Source organism: Beta vulgaris, chromosome 1 (assembly GCF_026745355.1).
Source record: "Beta vulgaris subsp. vulgaris cultivar EL10 chromosome 1, EL10.2, whole genome shotgun sequence".
In the NCBI taxonomy this organism is placed as follows: Eukaryota; Viridiplantae; Streptophyta; class Magnoliopsida; order Caryophyllales; family Amaranthaceae; genus Beta; species Beta vulgaris.
The window spans coordinates 20473903-20491168 of record NC_079202.1 but is presented as its reverse complement, the minus strand read 5'-3'; the positions used below and the strand labels follow the sequence as shown (position 1 = coordinate 20491168).

Sequence of the window (17266 nt, the reverse complement as noted above, 5' to 3'; positions counted from 1 at the left end):
TTAGTTCCATTATTTAATGATGTTTGGAAGACATGAAGCATTTATATGACTTGTCTGTCATTTCACTGTTTTAGAGAAGTCAACCAAGTTCAAATTTTATGTGTCCACTATGGGCGAGGAGTGTCCAACCTAGTGTATTAGTTCTCCTCGTCTAATGTTTCTTTCTCTACCATCGTCCGTAAGTATGTTGTGTTCTGGTCTTATTTAAAGGTCAAGATCTAATTGTTCAATTTCTTTATTAAAAAAAAACACATTGACTAAATATCTAATACCAAATTATAAATAAAAAATTACCTTATTGAAATTTATTAAACTTTATTGAAACTTGTTACAGCTGATTAGAATTTATTAAACTCATGTAAACTTATAACTTTTTTTTTAATTATTAAAGATAGTAAGAATGTGCATCGTAATAGGCAATCTCCCCTCTACACAAACTCTACTAGCCTGATAGACTGGAATACTGTGTGGAAGTGTAGTGGAACTGTGGATAACTAAAGATAGGCATGAAATTTGAATAGATTGGCTTCCGCTCATAGAGCCAACAATATTCTCAAATCTTAATATCATGGCTTTCAATTCCATGACAAACACATTCAACAGATGGGCAGTTACCCAGAATAATCAAATTATCTCAAAATCTGGAGAACCCCAACCAAGGCTTAAGGAGGAGAAATCAGTAATTGTTCCTCTTTCCACACCCATTGCCAGACGCTGTGCAATTCTTACTTCATTACTCCCAATTACCCTCATTTCATTGCCTCTTCCATCCTTTGCAAGAGAAAGAAGGAGCAAGAAGATCATCCCTCCTGAAGACTATCAAACTAGCCGTTAGTTCACCTCTTTCTTCTTTAAATATTTCATAAATTGATGTTTTATTTGTTTTATTAATAATTCTACATACTAATAATATCTTTATATGCTTTATTGCATTCTTTATACAATCTGCTGATGTGGGTATGATTGATTTTATTTTTTCAGAAATATCTAAGATTTTAATGGATTTGTTGTATCATATGTTCTTTTGCCGAGTTTCCACATGCTGTTTGTTGTAAAGTAGCAAACTTTACTAACCTGCTTTCTTGGTGGGTTTATTGTCTGTTTGTGTCTTAGATTAGGTCATTCTTGATAACTGATAAATGATCTCAAGTATTTGGGTATGAGCTGTTGTTGCATGTGGATATTGGATAATTGATGTGGATGCTTTACCAAAAACTTTTCCTCAATAGCTCATAAGATTTAGGTCATTCAGGGTGCTTCATTGCATAGAAGATGACCTACCCAGGTCCTTATTAGCATTTCTACTTTGTTATTGATTTCTTGCTGTTGATTTTTTGCTTCAGCTGTTTCTTCTATGAACTTGCGCCGTTTTATAGTTGCAACTAGGGGAAATACATGGTGTCTTAGGAGACTCATGTAACATGAAAAGGATAGATAGAGATGGAGAAGGTGCTCATATGATGAAGGTTGATGAGAGAGAATGAGAGAACATACATACCAAAAATGGCACGGTACAACTATTTTTAGAGCAAATATAATGGGAAAGTGTTGCAACTAAATAGAAGATGTTATTGGACTTGAGATGGGTTGATTCTTTCGATTGTGAGTCATTAGCTCATTGCAAATCGTCATGTTTCAGATTATCATCTAGATGCTAATATGAGTTACTTTGCTGTAAAAACCAATACACTTCTTATTCAAATGTCTAAAATTAACATAATCTCTTGCTAGAAAAATTTTGGGCTATGAAGTTCTTCCTTATGTGATTACCTTCCTCCACCATAAATCGTCTTATAGTGCAATTGAGTAACAACCGATTCATTCTTTACATAGAGAAAAATTTTCTATCATTTTGTTTTCTCACCTTCGGACATTGCATAATAAGCCCTCTAAAATTCTATGATGCATTTGAGGGAACTAGATTGCTGCATAATACTACCGCAGCAGCAGCAATCCAGTGACACTGGACTGTAGCTGGCATACTGCGAACCAGAAATTGTTCATAACCCTTACAAATTTAAAAGAATCCAATTGTTGTAGGCGCAAAATATAATATAGATAGAAAGAAATAAACTAAATTCAATATTTCTATTTATTAGAAACTCATATACAATGATAAAAATGAATCACCTAAGCTAAAATATAGTTCATTGCTAAAATATAGTTTATTGAATTTCAGTGCGTGTACAATTTCTAGGAGCCCGTTTAGCTGAGAGGTTATAGCATTGCATTTGTAATGCGATGAAGCTATGTGATATTCTCCAGCCTACTGGTGGAGACGAAAAAGATCGACAGAGAACTGTAATATTTATTTTCTTTGTACAACTTATTGTACAAGACAATGAAACTGTGACTTGATAAGAGTTGAAATCGTTTACTATAGTTCAACTAAGAATATTTGTGGGAAAATTACCTCGAATGACCTGAACACTGTGTTGTCTACAACCATTCGTCGAAATGGGCACTATGAAAAAAAAAACACAGAGGTGCCTATTCTATATACTATTTCACAATGTTTCCCTTTTCTATTCTCAAGATCAAATACTTTTAGAAAAAATTTCCCATACCTTGATTGATAATTGAGGCATTGTGGTAGAAAATGGGAGCTGATGGATGTAGACAATAGGAAACATTGTTTTGATTTTTTCATTGTGTCAAGTACATGTCAATGGTTTTGAACAGCTCAACGTTGAGGTTATTGAGGTAATTTTCTCTTCCTGTATCAAATTACCCTTGTCTACTTAAGATGGTAAGTTGTTCTTCTTTATGGACGCAGCATATAGTGCTGGGGAGCCAGACAAAGGCAATAGTGGTGGTGTATAGCATATAAACTACTGAAAACTTGTCTAGGACGACAAGATACAGTATGATCCTGTCGATGGCATCATTTGAGTGGGTAGATGCATGTCAATTATTTGAAACTAGTTAACAGGGTGTTCGCAGTGACTCGTAGATTTTTGAGATTGCATTTATCTAAGTAGAAATCAGTGTGTTTGATGTTAATACGATTTAGAATGTGCAAGAGCATGGTCATATTCAGTCCTGACATCTGGTTTACTCAGTTGACAGTGAGATGGACCAGCACCAATAGTCCAATTAAATGTTGTTGAATTTCAATTCTAATGGCATTTGATATTCATGGACATAGTACAACTTATCTGATTTCTTCAGGTTATCTAGGATTATTCCTATTCTAAGAAATTTCCATCTTCGGGGTCTGGTAATAGAAGACGTAGAAAAGAGGCTGTAAGAGTCTTTATATGAAACAAAAATAGAGATCCTGGAAATTTAATTGCTTTAAACCATATAGGATTGATCGTATTCTAATGAATTTCCTTTTTACCATAGATAAGGATGCAAAGCATTTACATCCTTCCAGAGTGTAATTTGCACAATCCCCATTAGTAGAGACGGGGAGACTTGGTTAAAGACTATTGCGTCATATCTTCATCACTTCAAGCAAGGTCTCCCAAACATGAGAGTGTTAACAAGAAAAAAAACCATTTCTACCTACCTTTTACATGATGTTTGTGTATAATTGTAACAGCTGATGGATTGAAGTACTATGATTTTGATGAGGGAAAGGGGCCAGTAGCTGTAAAGGGATCGATAATTCAGGTGTGCTTAACTTTGCTTTATTGTGTGGTCATTTTTTGACATGTTTGATTCAATTAACTAGTCTAAGTTACTGTTTGCAGGTTCATTTTGATTGTATATATCGCGGCATAACAGCTGTCTCGAGCCGAGAATCTAAGATTTTGGCTGGAAATCGAATCATTGCTCAGGTGATTACATTCTTGTCCATCTCTTGGTAAAGTCTGTTTAGTGACTGGTAATTTTAATCTGTCATTCTGAAGCTCTTAGATCTCGAACATTGCCTAGATTTTTACAGACTTGATCTTGCTTGTTGTGCTCTCTTTTTTCTAGGAGTTTAACCTTGATTGTAAAACAGTCAAGATAAGTAATCTCTACCTGCCCCAACCTTTTTATGTCCTTTTTGCATTTGATGTACCTTCCTATGTATGAGTTTTAGTTTTCTGTCTCCCATGAAATACATGGATAATGCATGGCTTTTCTTCATACTGCAGCCATATGTATTCAAAGTTGGTTCTACTCCTGGTAGAGAACGGAAGCGTGAGTTCGTTGACAATCCAAATGGACTATTTTCTGCACAGGCAGCTCCTAAACCTCCTCCAGCTTTGTATTCTATTGTTGAAGGAATGAAACTAGGAGGCAAGGTGCAAGATTCTTCTCTCTTCTCCTAAACAGCATATTGCTTGTCACGGAATTCTTCATGCTTACTAATAAAATCTGTTAAAAAGTACCTTTTGTATACGCCTATATTAAAATATCTTTTGCAAAGAAGTATTTGAATAACTACACAAAATTCAGAAGTATAACACGGAAATTTGAAACTGCTCCGTTAGGTGTCATGTGTCACTTTGATGGAGCCCATTAAACAGTAGGGAAAGCTATTAGCTTTTATATTTATAAGGTACTCCCTCCTTTTTTTTTTATTGCTACATTGTTGTATGCACAATAAAGGCAAAGTCACTTTCAAGCTTTTTTGATGGTATTTTTTGGCCTATTTAATGTAAAATAATGGGAAAAAGTGAAAAAGTAGTATTTTTTGGTGGAAAAAGAGAACACCAATTATAATAGTATTACTTTATGGTGGGCCAAATACCCCAAATAAGGAAAATGTAGCAATTAAAAAGAAACAACCATCTAAGGAAAATGTAGCAATTAAAAAAAAAAACGGATCGAGGAAATAGTTGTTTAGATACGTCTTTCATTATAAGGTACTGATTTGGTTAAAATTTTATAAGGTATTATTTTTTTCGTTTACACAATTTCCTTATTTTCATATGTTAAGTTCTCACATTCACCTATTTTCTCTTTTGGGTGATTGGCTTCAAATATTAGAGGACTGTGATAGTTCCCCCAGAAGCTGGATACGGGAAGAAAGGATCAAATGAGATCCCGGTAATTCCTAACTAAGTACTTGCAGTTTTTAGTCACCACTGTCCTCTTTTATTACATACAGCATGTTCGTTGATTCATTTGAAGGTTCAATGAACATGGATTCTCTTGCTAAATCACTTTGGTCATTTAAGAAGATTTTGCTGATATCTTCAATTTAACTGCAGCCTGGGGCAACATTTACTCTTAACATTGAAATCTTGCAAATAACTCCCCCACAGGGGAGCAGCTGAGCTAATGGCTTCCTGATTGATCTCAATGAAGATTAACAATTTTGCAATGATACTGATCATTTTTCGTACAGCAAGCTCGCCATTATTTTATGTACAAATGTCTTATACTGTATGTAAATGTTGAGTGTCAGCTCTTCATATTCTCCTTTACTTTCTTTTACCAACTCCTGTGCATCTCCTTTCCCCTTAGTTGTGTAATTAGCTAGAGGCTTTTGGCTTTCTTAACTGGAAGAGAAGAAATGTTGTATTCTTGTTACATCCAACATCTATGAATTTTAAATCTAAGTTGATGGGAATATTACTCGAATGATTCACATATGGGATGGAATAGTTGAACAAAAACAGGCAGCAGCTCATGGGCAGGGCGGATTAGCCTGATTTGCTCAAGGAGAGGGCACGATGTGACATGGTGGTGTCTTGGTGTCCTGTAGCCCATACTTAGTCCCTGTTTTGCAGAGAGCCAGAGACTGGCCCGACATGACACAAGTACCACACGTGGTCTGCGAGCATACATGGTCAGTTGATAACTAAAACCTAATAAAAAAACTCAAATGGACCCGGTGCACACTAACTTAGTGTACATCGGGTTTGTAAGATATTGACTTCATATAGTGAATTCTACAGAGATATAGTGAACTTATATACAATATAGTATATTTTATTAACGAAAAACATAATGTGAAATTATATGCAATATAATAGAGGAATTAATTAAAATATTTTAACATACAGGAAGATCTAAGTTGCGTAGTATATATCATGACACGTGTTCTAACATATAAAATGATTTAGTTTCTCCATGATATAATGAGTGTCTGAATGATATAGTGAGTTTATGCTTGATATAGTGTGTGTTTGAATGATATAGTGAGTTTTTGCATGATACAGTGTGTTTCTGAATGATATAGTGAGTTTCTGTATTATATAGTGTGTGTGTTTCCGAATGCACACTAATGTTAATGTGAATCGGTTCCACACAAGTCAGATTGAAAAACTGATATGAAAGAGAAGTCGTTACATAGAGTTCTAGTTCTGTTAGGATTCTATGTAAATTAGGATTTTTAATTTAAGTTTAATTCTAAGCGATAAAGGAATCCTATTATACGTAGGAGTCTAATTCCTTATCAAAGTCTAAATAGGAGTCTTGTTTTACTAATTATATTAGGAATAGGCGTGTGATAAGTATAGGTTATTATTTATCTTTATCCTTAAGATAAAGATAGATAACTTTATTAGTTGTTATCTTTAAGCTTTACTAGTTATAATAGGTTTAGGAAAACTTGTAATATATATATGGGTTTTCGGCCATCAATAAAAGTAGGTAGATTTTGAGTTAATTCTTGTGAATTAAAGTTTCAGGAGTGAATCCACAAAAAACCCCAGTTGAACTTTGAGTCGAAATACGCCTAAGTTCTTCATATCTTGGTTACTAATTGAGTTATTGAGACGAAATACGCCAATATACTCAAGGTTACATTGAATAAACACATAAAATTCCAATCTTTCATAAACAAAACCACTAAACTACATCAAGAGCCCTAACTAAGTGAATTCTTCCATAAAGAATCACATCAAGTGGTGTGGCTGCTATTTCAACCCCTCGTCTCACCCACGCCTACTGCCCAGCACACTCGCCAGCCTCGACTATTCCCCGCATAGCCTCAACACCACTGCTCGCACACAATGTCCGATACTCCATCCGACATGCTCGACGCCATCAAGGCCAACAACGAGCAACTCCACTACGTCCTAGCCCAACTAACGGCCCTCAACACGAAAGTAAGCACCCTTGAATGTGATGTCCAATTCGCATGCCCTCCTCCACATCACCCTAGGCGTGAGGATGACTTACGGTTGGCTGATTTACCATCCTTTGATGGTGACCTTGACCCCAAAGCCTATTTGGAGTGGGAAAGCCGTTTAGACAGGTTCTTTGATCACAAGAACTTGAGTGATGGCTCACAGTTTTCATATGCCATCCTCAAGCTAACTAAATATGCGTCCCTATGGTATGAGTCTACGCGAACGAGACGTGCCCGTGAAGAGAAACCACCTATTGATTGTTGGTCCTCTCTCAAAGTTAACATGCGTAAGAGATTTGTTCCACGGACCTACCGCCAAGAACTATTTGTGCGCCTCAACGCCTTGCGCTAATCTACCATGACCGTCGATCAATATATTAAGAAGTATGAACGCCTCCATATGGCGTGTGATATTAAAGAGGAGGATGAACAGAAAATCGCTCGCTTCCTTATTGGGTTGCATCGGTCCATTGCCAATGTCGTGGAATTACAGTCCTACGTGACGTTTGATGAGGTGTCTCTTCTAGCATCCAAAGTGAAACGCCAACATTCAAGGCGCACCCCTTGGTTATTCCCACCTACCAACTCGTCGGATGCTACATCCAGCCCACCTTCGAGTGATACGCCTTCCCATGACTCGTCGAGTGTACCCCCCAAGGCTGCCGCACCATCCTCAAGTGCATCTACTACGAACTCGGCTGCTGATGCCACGCTTAGGTCTAAGAAAACTCAGTGTTTTCGTTGCCAAGGCCTCGGCCATATAGCTAAGAATTGTCCTAACACCACTCTCACCACACGTAAGGAATTGGTCAATTACTTGGCCGAAGAACGACACGACCCCATTGCTACTACACCTTCTATGGATGAGGAGGATTTTTGGTCGAACCAACCAATATGTGAGCCAGAGCAAGAGCAACCTAATTTACTCATTTGTCGCTCTTTGTTCTCTTCTAGCCATGATGACCCTGTGGACGAGCAACGTACAAACTTATTCCATTCAAACTGTATCATCAAGGGTAAAGTTTGTCCTTTTATCATAGATAGTGGTTCATGTACTAACGTTTGTGATTTGTCTATGGCTGAATCATTAAATCTGCAAACGCGCAAGCATCCGCAGCCATATAAACTCAGCTGGTTAAATGATGATGGCATTTGGCTACGTAAACAAGCTGTAGTTGGTTTTCGTGTAGGTGAATACATGGATCAACTATGGTGTGATGCTTTGCCCATGACTGCATGCTCATTGTTATTAGGACGACCATGGCAAAGTGATAGACATGTGATGCATAATGGGAAAACTAATGCCTACTCAGTTTTAATGGGGGATAAACGCATGGTCTTGCAATTTTTACCTCATAAATCTAGGCGCCCCAAGCCATTGGATACCACGCCATATAAGGAGAAAGATAATCAAGCTGGAGCTCATGTATGCATAAGTTCATGTCATCATGAAGTTTTAAAAACTGCACAAAACAAGAAGGAAGGGAGACAACAAGTCCTACAACTATGCCAAGGCTCTAAGTTGGACTTAGGAGACAAAGTATGGTTGTTACTTGCTGCACAAAGACTTCATGTGAATCACAAGAATGGAATGTCTATGGATGAAGGACCATTTGAAATTGTGGAAAAGATAGGCTATGAAACATTCAAAGTACTGCTAGGAAATGGCATATGTGCAACATTTCCTTCCTGTGATTTGGTACCATGCTTCCAAGACTAAAACTTGTGGTCAAGTTTTTTCTAGAGGGGGAGTTTGATATGAAAGAGAAGTCGTTATATAGAGTTCTAGTTCTGTTAGGATTCTATGTAAATTAGGGTTTTAATTTAAGTTTAATTCTAAGTGATAAATGAATCCTATTATATGTAGGAGTCTAATTCCTTATCAAAGTCTAAATAGGAGTCTTATTTTACTAATTATATTAGGAATAGGCATGTGATAAGTATAGGTTATTATTTATCTTTATCCGTAAGATAAAGATAGATAAGTTTATTAGTTGTTATCTTTAAGCTTTACTAGTTATAATAGGTTTAGGAAAACTTATAATATATATATGGGTTTTCGGCCATCAATAAAAGTAGGTAGATTTTGAGTTAATTCTTGTGAATTAAAGTTTCAAGAGTGAATACACAAAAAACCCCAGTTGAACTTTGAGTCGAAATACGCCTAAGTTCTTCATATCTTGGTTACTAATTGAGTTATTGAGACGAAATACGCCAATATACTCAAGGTTACATTGAATAAACACATAAAATTCCAATCTTTCATAAACAAAACCACTAAACTACATTAAGAGCCCTAACTAAGTGAATTCTTCCATAAAGAATCACATTAAGAACTAATTGAAAAATACTAAAGTGGGCATGTAAGTTGACATGAGCTTGACACAACGTGCATGTTGTTCTATGGACATGGTCCTTGGAGTGGCCGGCAATCGGCATGGCTAGTGGTGTCGGAAACAAACCTGACTGGTAGTTCAATCTGATATCTACCTGACTTAAACCTGGTTTGATCTATGAGGGTCAGTACTCAAAGATGACTGAAACCTGACCTGAGATTACCAAGCCTTACCGGCACTCGACAAGATCATATCCTAACCTGACCATACACACGTGCATTCAAACTCGAACCTGACCGTAACTTGATTGTAACCTAACCAGATATTAACCCAAAACCTGACTAGACCTAGCAAATACCCAATTTGTTTATGATCGATCCAAATTCGATTATAATTCATGTTAATCAGCGAAAAAATCAATAATTAAAGTTGGTGATCGCATTTCATCAGAGATTAAGAGAAATGTGGAATAACATTAAGTCACGGATGTTTTTTTATTATGAGACTAGAATCACAAGAACAATACTAACAAGTAACATCAAATTAACAAAAATATGCAAATATAACTAAAAACCCCAATTGAACAGGCTACAAAAATAGATAGACTAATTCCGCATTAAAGCACATACATAATGAAGAAAAAATTACAGCAAATTCGAATTTATTGTTTTACTTTACATCCAGAAAATTAAAGTAATTTATAGAAATTTTGGCCAAAAAAGAAACAATTCAGTGTTTGAAACGAGTTACGTCTTCATTCTTTACTTAAAGTTTTGCTAGGAAGATGTTCCGTCAACTTCTAGCTCAATCTTCTAAAAAAATCTTTAGATCTGGAAAATTAGGAAAAATAAAGAAAATCAAAATTCTCAAAACCAAAGTAAATACTCCCTAATTAATGAGAGCTAAAGAGATTAGCTCACCTCAAGAAATTGGAGAGATTGATGAATGATGACAATGCGAAGATTCAAAAGTACAAGTAATATTTTTAAAAATAAGATAATACATGTTTCTACTAAAATTTGCCTATACGACAGAATGAAAGTTAGGGACGATTTAACCAGATGTTTGAATTTATGATGCAAGGAATGAATGCAAAGGGGGATTTGAGGGATTGACACACAGAAATGGTGATGCGAAAAACCCCAATCAAGGTGGGTAAAAACCGCGGGTGGACATGGTTCCACCAATCTACTATCAGTGATCGTCGTTCAGGATGAACAACAATCGTTACAACTTATGTTTTGTGATCTAAGTACAAATGTAACTTGCAAATCAGAATAATGAATAGTTTTCTCTTGTGCATTCTTTTTATGAATAATGTCGTATCTTTCTCTTTGGCTTTTTCTGCGCTTAAATGCTCTATCACTAGGCTAGGATTTTACAACGGTAGTCTCCCTAATTCTAGGAGATTCTCCTTGCTATGCTCAACTGACCATATCCACCTCCTAGCATCGTGCAATTGATTTTTCCCTGCTGCCTTGTTAATCAAGTCGTGATCAAATCACAATCCTTCTTTCTCGGACTAATAGTTGCTGGCCTGGTTGAGTTAGTCTTTGCATTCTATTTTCGCAGCTAGCCTTGTGTCTTAACGTCAAAGTTGCTGCGTCTTTACGTCAACGTCAACCTGTAAAAATCAGCCATAACAGTTTGCCCCCAGTTGTCGAAATGGGGTGACACAAAGTCCATGAGACAATTGTTAATTAAAGAAGCAAAGGACTCTACCAGATAAGATGACTGCAGTTAGTGAAAATATTTAGCCAAAAAATATTAAAGAACAGATAAGAAAGAACACATGAGTGAATTAGATAAAAAAAATATCATCAAAGTTAACTCAGGGGTTATAATGTCAAAAGATAAGAAAGAAATTAGTTGTTTGTTTCTATCCGTTAAACAGGACAATGATTTCCCTTGGGACTATAAATACCGCGCGTGATTGAACTTATCAACACAATTGATTTCTCTCTCCTCAAAGCGATAAACCTCTTAGAATTTTCAGCTACTCTTCTGCCAGAAAATCAACCACAACACCAAGTAAATTTCCACCGCCGCTAATTCTTCGCTTTGCAATTACTTCTGTTCCGATTACATCCATGGCTCCCAACAGGCGTAATATTAGGACTTTTGTGAAAAACCAAGAAAAATCGAGAGGAAAAAAAAAGTCACAGAGAAGAGAGGGGAAAACGAAGATGAGTAAGCGAACATGTCGGAGGAAGATATGATGAGATTTTTAGAATTAGGAAATGTACCTGTTGACACAATAATTAGGAATGTAGAATCAACTGAACAACCTGAGATGTGCCCCAGCAACTGGGTTGCGCTTTACGAATACCCCTTTAAGATAGGTTTAAGGCTGCCCTTTTCTCCCATAGCTAGAGATCTTATGCAAATCTACCAAATCAGTCCAGGGCAGATAATACCCCACTCTGGCGAATCCTAAGCGTCATCGACAGGGTGATAGCGTCTTGGGAAGAAACCTTTACCCTTCACGACTTTCTACTTTGATACGAAATTAGGGTTAAGGCAAAAAATAGAATAACACTTCATGCTAAAGCAAGATTAGAACCACTAGCTGGGGGAGTGCAGTCGAACGACAGAGGGTAGAAATACCGATATGTTTTCGTGAAGAAATCATCCCTGGGAGAAGCTGGAAAAACCTAAATTGGTGGCTGGAAGACAGAAGGTTTGTTTTGTTTTAATCATACTCTTTGCATGTCGTGTCGTTAACACTGTTCTTACAACATTTCTTCTGTAGGCCTGAATCTAAAATTGCTGACACATCGCGAAGAATCCCAACAACTTTGCGAAAGATTTCTGAAAGCGTCAGAGGAGGATAGACAATTCAGCCATTCAGGAGGATTTTATTCGCCAATCAAGACAGTTGTTCACCTATGGCTTCTGGTAAGTCTGTCTTTACATTGCTCATTGAATCCTACTAACATTGGAGTAATCCTAACGACTGAACGATCCTTGACAGGATCTTCGCAATCACGACCTAGAGGAAGCCTGGACAGCCAGGCGTTGGTAGAAACGCTACGCAGACGAAAGAGAGATAGAGAGACGTCGACCAGCACTGCGTCTGCGTCTACGACAACAAGAAATGATGCTATAGTTGTCGTCCAACTGGACGACGAACAGGAGATTGCGCCAAAGGCGCACAAGACTGAATTCATGGCCCCTCCTGACAAGGGTGGGCCATCGTACACTGTTACAGTTCCTAATGACTTCATGTCATTAGATAGGTCGATTTGGCATGAGGCTGAGAGGTTTCTCTTCCCCAGCGCTGAAGAAAGAATAAAGCAGCACACCCTTCTGCGCATGATGTCGGACGGTCTAGAGCTCCTTGTCCAGGTTTGTTCGCTTAGCGTTTTCTTTATTGTCACTTAGCATAAACTATAATTACTAACCTGAAAACACTTCGTTTATTTTTTGTAGTCGTCGCAACATCTTCTCATGGCAAAAAATGAGATGTCAACGTTGCTGAAAGGTCATCAGACCATGAAGCTGAGGGCTGACAAGGCTGAACTCGACGTGAGGTCTAAAGAAACTGAGTTAAAGACTTACCAGTCAACCATTAAGAAGATGGAGGAGACTTTAAAGAAGAACGGGGAAGAGCTGGAGCAAATAAGGGAGAAAGCTACCAAGCTAGAGGAGTCATCACGTCTGGAGATCAAGGAGCTCGAAGAGACGATCGACGCCCAAAAAAGCGAGTTAGACTTGCTCGAGGCTGAGGTGACTACAAGGGTTAGAGTCAAGCTTATGTACCAGTTCATGATGAAGAAGACAACGTCCTAAACACCACAGAAGGACATAGACCTTTTCTTTGAATGCCTAGGAGGAATGAGGGACCTGATGGACAAAGACGAGTTGGCAGCGACGGCGGACTCTCCGCCTAAAGCAAATGAAAAGGCAGCGTCCGGTGCCAGTTTCATTGCGTCAGACATGCCGCCTGAGCCGGAGACTGAGAAAGAAGCACCAGCCATCGTTCGATCACCTGTTGCGTCGACCGAGAAGGAAACTGACAAGAGTTCAAACGCATAGTCTTTCTTTTCTATGTTATGTCTCTTCCTTTCAAACTATAGAATTTTATCAAACTATGCTTTGGGTCACTCAAGAGAGTGAATTTTACTTTTGGAATTTTGGGTCACTCAGGGGAGTGACCATAACTTTTGACACTTTTATGCCTTTAAGTCAATCAGATGATATTGCTTTTGCGTGACATGCACGCATTTCGTTGTCTGTCGTTATTCTGACGTCCTACGAAAAAGAAACGAAGTGTATAAATCAAACATGATAAGGCACTTAGTTAGCCTACATTGGTCGTTCAGACGCAACGTTTGGACTTAATACCGTGATACCTTAAAACATTCACAAGAAATGTATAAATACTTACATGTATTGGTCGGAGGGAGCATGTAAAACATCGCAGATTACCATGGTACACAATTGCAAGACATCCGTCGTGATATATTTATTAAAGTAAGAAAAACTGGAAGACTGTAGATGGTGACAACATCACTCTACTCTTATTGCACAATGAAATAAATGATTATTCGTCGCGTCGTTAAAACGTAGTGACATTATTGAAACACATAGAAATGGATCTCCTGAAAGAAAACAAAGCACGGTGAGACAACACTAAGGTCGCTAACAGTTAGCGATGTTGACATGATAACGATGTCAATTTATTTCCTACAAATTATAAATGCAACATCGTGAATTACTTAGCTAGAAGAAGTATTGTTTCAGATTCATAACGTTCCAACTACGTGGCATGAGGCTTTCGTCACGTCGGATCAGTCGGTAGGCTCCATTGCCTACTACTTTGCTAATATGGTATGGCCCTCCCATTTAGGTCCTAACTTACCAGTGTTGATTTCTTGTGTGTTATGAAACACCTTCCTTAGGACCTAATCGCCTTCGACGAACGACTTTTCCTGAACGTTCTTGTTAAAACTTCTTGCGACTACTTGTTGTTGAGCCGCCATACGTACTAATGCTGCGTCTCGCAACTCCTCGATGGTTTCCAAATCATTGTGAAGCTCATTACGGTTCTGCTGCTCTGTCATTTAGCCATACCTGGCTGTTGGGACGTTTACTTCAGATGATAAAACAGCTTCACATCCATAGACTAGTGAGAACGATGTTTGTCCTGTTGTGGTGCGTGGTTTCGTGCGATTGGCCCACTAGATAGAAGGTAACGCCTCTACCCACTTGCCTTTCTTGGCGGTGAGTCGCTTCTTCAGGGTAAATGACAGTCTTGTTGCTAGATTCAGCCTAGCCATTAGCTTGTGGATACCTTGGCGTTGACGTTAACAATGTAATATTCCATTCGCCGCAGAAGTGTTTTGTCTTGTTGGTAATAAACTGCGACCCATTGTCGCATATTATTTCAGATGGGACACCCAACCTACAAAATATGTTAGTATATATAAAAGAAATAACTTCTTTGTCGCGTACCTGCTGGAAAGAATCTGCTTCTATCCATTTAAAAAAGTAATTGGTTAGTGCCAACATAAAGACCTTCTGACCTGGGGATGGAGGTAGTTTAGTGACTATATCCATCTCCCATTTCATGAAAGGCAAAGGTGTTAAAGAAGGATGTAAAATTTCACAGGGTTTATGCGTCATACTTACATGTCGTTGACAGCTGTCGCACTTGGTAACATACCTTATTGCATCTTTCTGCATCGTGGGCCAATAGTAACCCATATGTGACACTATGTTGGATAGGCTGCATCCTCCTGATGATTCCCACACGTTCCTTCATGTAGGTCCTCTAAGACTTTGCCCCACTGATCTTTTTCTAAGCAACGCAGGTAGGGGCCTACGATAGACTTTTTAAACAACACTCCTTCATGCTTTGAATCGAAACCTGCGCGCCTTTGCCTTGTCTGCTGGAAGTACATTGTTAGTGAGGTAATCGTAAAATGGCTTCGTCCAACTGACACTTACCTCTTCATTGTTGAGGTCGTTTATCCCTGCAATCTCTTCATCGTCGCATGCGTCGTTGTTGTTAGCAGTAGGGTCGTTATCACCATCGACTTGGGCGCGTTCTTCCGTCGTCGCGACAGTTTTACTAGTACTTCTAGCGACTGCTGGATTTGTTAGATGGACTATGGGGACGGAAGCGAATGAAATGTCCCTCAAGGAGGATCCAAGATTGGCTAATGCATCTGCTTGGGTATTCTGGTCTCTTGGGATCTGTAAAATGTCAAATGGGTTAAACACTTTACTTTTTTGCTGAGCCAATTTTAAATACATAGCCATTTTGGAATCTTTTGCGGCGAATTCTTCTTTGATTTGGCTAACTATCAACAGTGAATCATTGTGGACTTTCTGCTCTTTTGCTCCCATATCTTCTGCTAAGGTCATTCCTGCTATGAGCGCTTCATATTCAGCTTCATTGTTCGTTGCTCTAAACCCGCAGCAGATGGCTCGTACCACCTTTCCCCCTTGTTGCGACTTTAGCACAATACCTAAACCTGCACCACAAAAGTTAGAGGATCCGTCAAAAAATAAAGTCCAAGGCTCATAGTCTACATGGTTAATTTGTGCAATTTCGTCATTCGCTAGCTTCTCTAGCTATGGGCTAAAGTCTGCCACAAAATCTGCCAATGCCTGCGACTTGATGGATGTTCTAAGGCGATATTGGATGTCGTATCCACTGAGCGCTATCGCCCACTTGCTCATGCGCTTGTTAACTCAAGTTGTCGTAAGACAGATTTGATAGGGTAGTTAGTCAAAACAACAACGGTATGCGTTTCAAAATAGTGTCTAAGTTTTTCAACAGCAACTACTATGGCTAGGATGAGTTGTTCCAAGGAGGAATACCTGGTCTCTGCGTCTAGCAGAGATTTACTGACGTAATAGATTGGAAGCTGCTGGCTTTCTGCTTCTCGCGTCAGACTAGCGCTGACGGACATGCCACTCACAGCCAAATAAAGTTGCAACGTCTCTCTGTCATGGGCTTTTGACAACAATGGTGGTGACGCTATGTATTATTTTAGTGCTTGCAACGCGTCTTCATATTGTTGCGACCAGTCGAAACCTTTATTTTTTCTTAGCACGTCATAGAATAAGTGACACTTCTCAGACGACCGGGTTATGAAGCGATTCAGAGCGGCTACGCGTCCGGTTAGTTTCTGCACTTCTTTGACGTTTCTTGGGGATTGGAAATTGATGAGGGCTCTTATTTGATATGGGCATGCTTCGATTCCTCGCTGCGTTATGACATACCCTAAAAACTTTCCTGTAGCAACTCCAAATGTACATTTAGTAGAATTTAATTTCATACCGTACCTACGAAGGACGTCGAAAGCCTCTGATAAGTGCTGGACGTGATCGTTTACTTGTTTAGACTTTACAAGCATGTCGTCGATGTATACTTCCATCGTATCGCCCAATTGATCTTTGAAAATTTGGTTGACAAGTCGCTGATAGGTGGCACCTGCATTTTTCAATCCAAAGGGCATAACTTTATAACAATATATAGCTTTGTCAGTGACGAATGCTGTCTTTTCCTGATCGTCCGGGTGCATTAAGATTTGATTGTACCCAGAATATGCGTCCATGAACGTCAAGAGCTCGTGCCCTGCTGTTGTGTCAACCATCGCGTCTATGTGCGGAAGAGGGAACAGATCTTTGGGGCAGGCCTTATTTAAGTCCGTAAAGTCGATATAGACTCTCCGCTTTCCATTCTTTTGGCTCACAACCATGACATTGGCTAGCCATTATGAGTATTTTACCTCATGTATCTTTCATGCGCCGATCAACTTTTGGAACTCGTCGTTGATTATTTGGTTTCGCTCGGGCGCAAACTTGCGTCGCTTTTGCTTTATCGATTTGTGATCGGGATCGACGTTGAGTTTGTGCATTATGACGTCAGGACTTATTCCTGTCATATCTTCATGGG

The 17266-nt window shown here is 38.6% G+C and overlaps 1 protein-coding gene across 2 annotated transcripts; it reads left to right on the top strand.

The window, feature by feature from the left end:
- The first annotated feature begins 415 nt into the window (after positions 1 to 415).
- On the top strand, positions 416 to 5530 carry LOC104900872 (peptidyl-prolyl cis-trans isomerase FKBP18, chloroplastic). Of its 2 annotated transcripts, XR_007274724.2 has the most exons (7): positions 416 to 830; positions 3548 to 3618; positions 3699 to 3785; positions 4089 to 4238; positions 4428 to 4495; positions 4927 to 4986; positions 5151 to 5220. XR_007274724.2 is itself a non-coding variant. In XM_010688402.4 (6 exons), the coding sequence occupies exons 1-6, from the start codon at positions 569 to 571 to the stop codon at positions 5214 to 5216; spliced, it is 696 nt and encodes a 231-aa protein (XP_010686704.1). In that variant the 5' UTR covers positions 420 to 568; the 3' UTR covers positions 5217 to 5530. The 2 variants fall into 2 exon arrangements, 1 of the variants encoding a protein (XP_010686704.1); XM_010688402.4 differs by lacking the exon at positions 4428 to 4495 and having other exon boundaries at positions 420 to 830; positions 5151 to 5530.
- Positions 5531 to 17266: the final 11736 nt, after the last annotated feature.

Coding starts and splice junctions, on each gene's coding strand:
- LOC104900872 (XM_010688402.4), top strand. CDS start 569: ATGGCTTTCAATTCCATGACAAACACATTCAACAGATGGGCAGTTACC. Junction 3,786..4,088: donor GAAATCGAATCATTGCTCAG/GTGATTACATTC, acceptor TTCATACTGCAG/CCATATGTATTCAAAGTTGG. Junction 4,239..4,926: donor GAATGAAACTAGGAGGCAAG/GTGCAAGATTCT, acceptor TTCAAATATTAG/AGGACTGTGATAGTTCCCCC.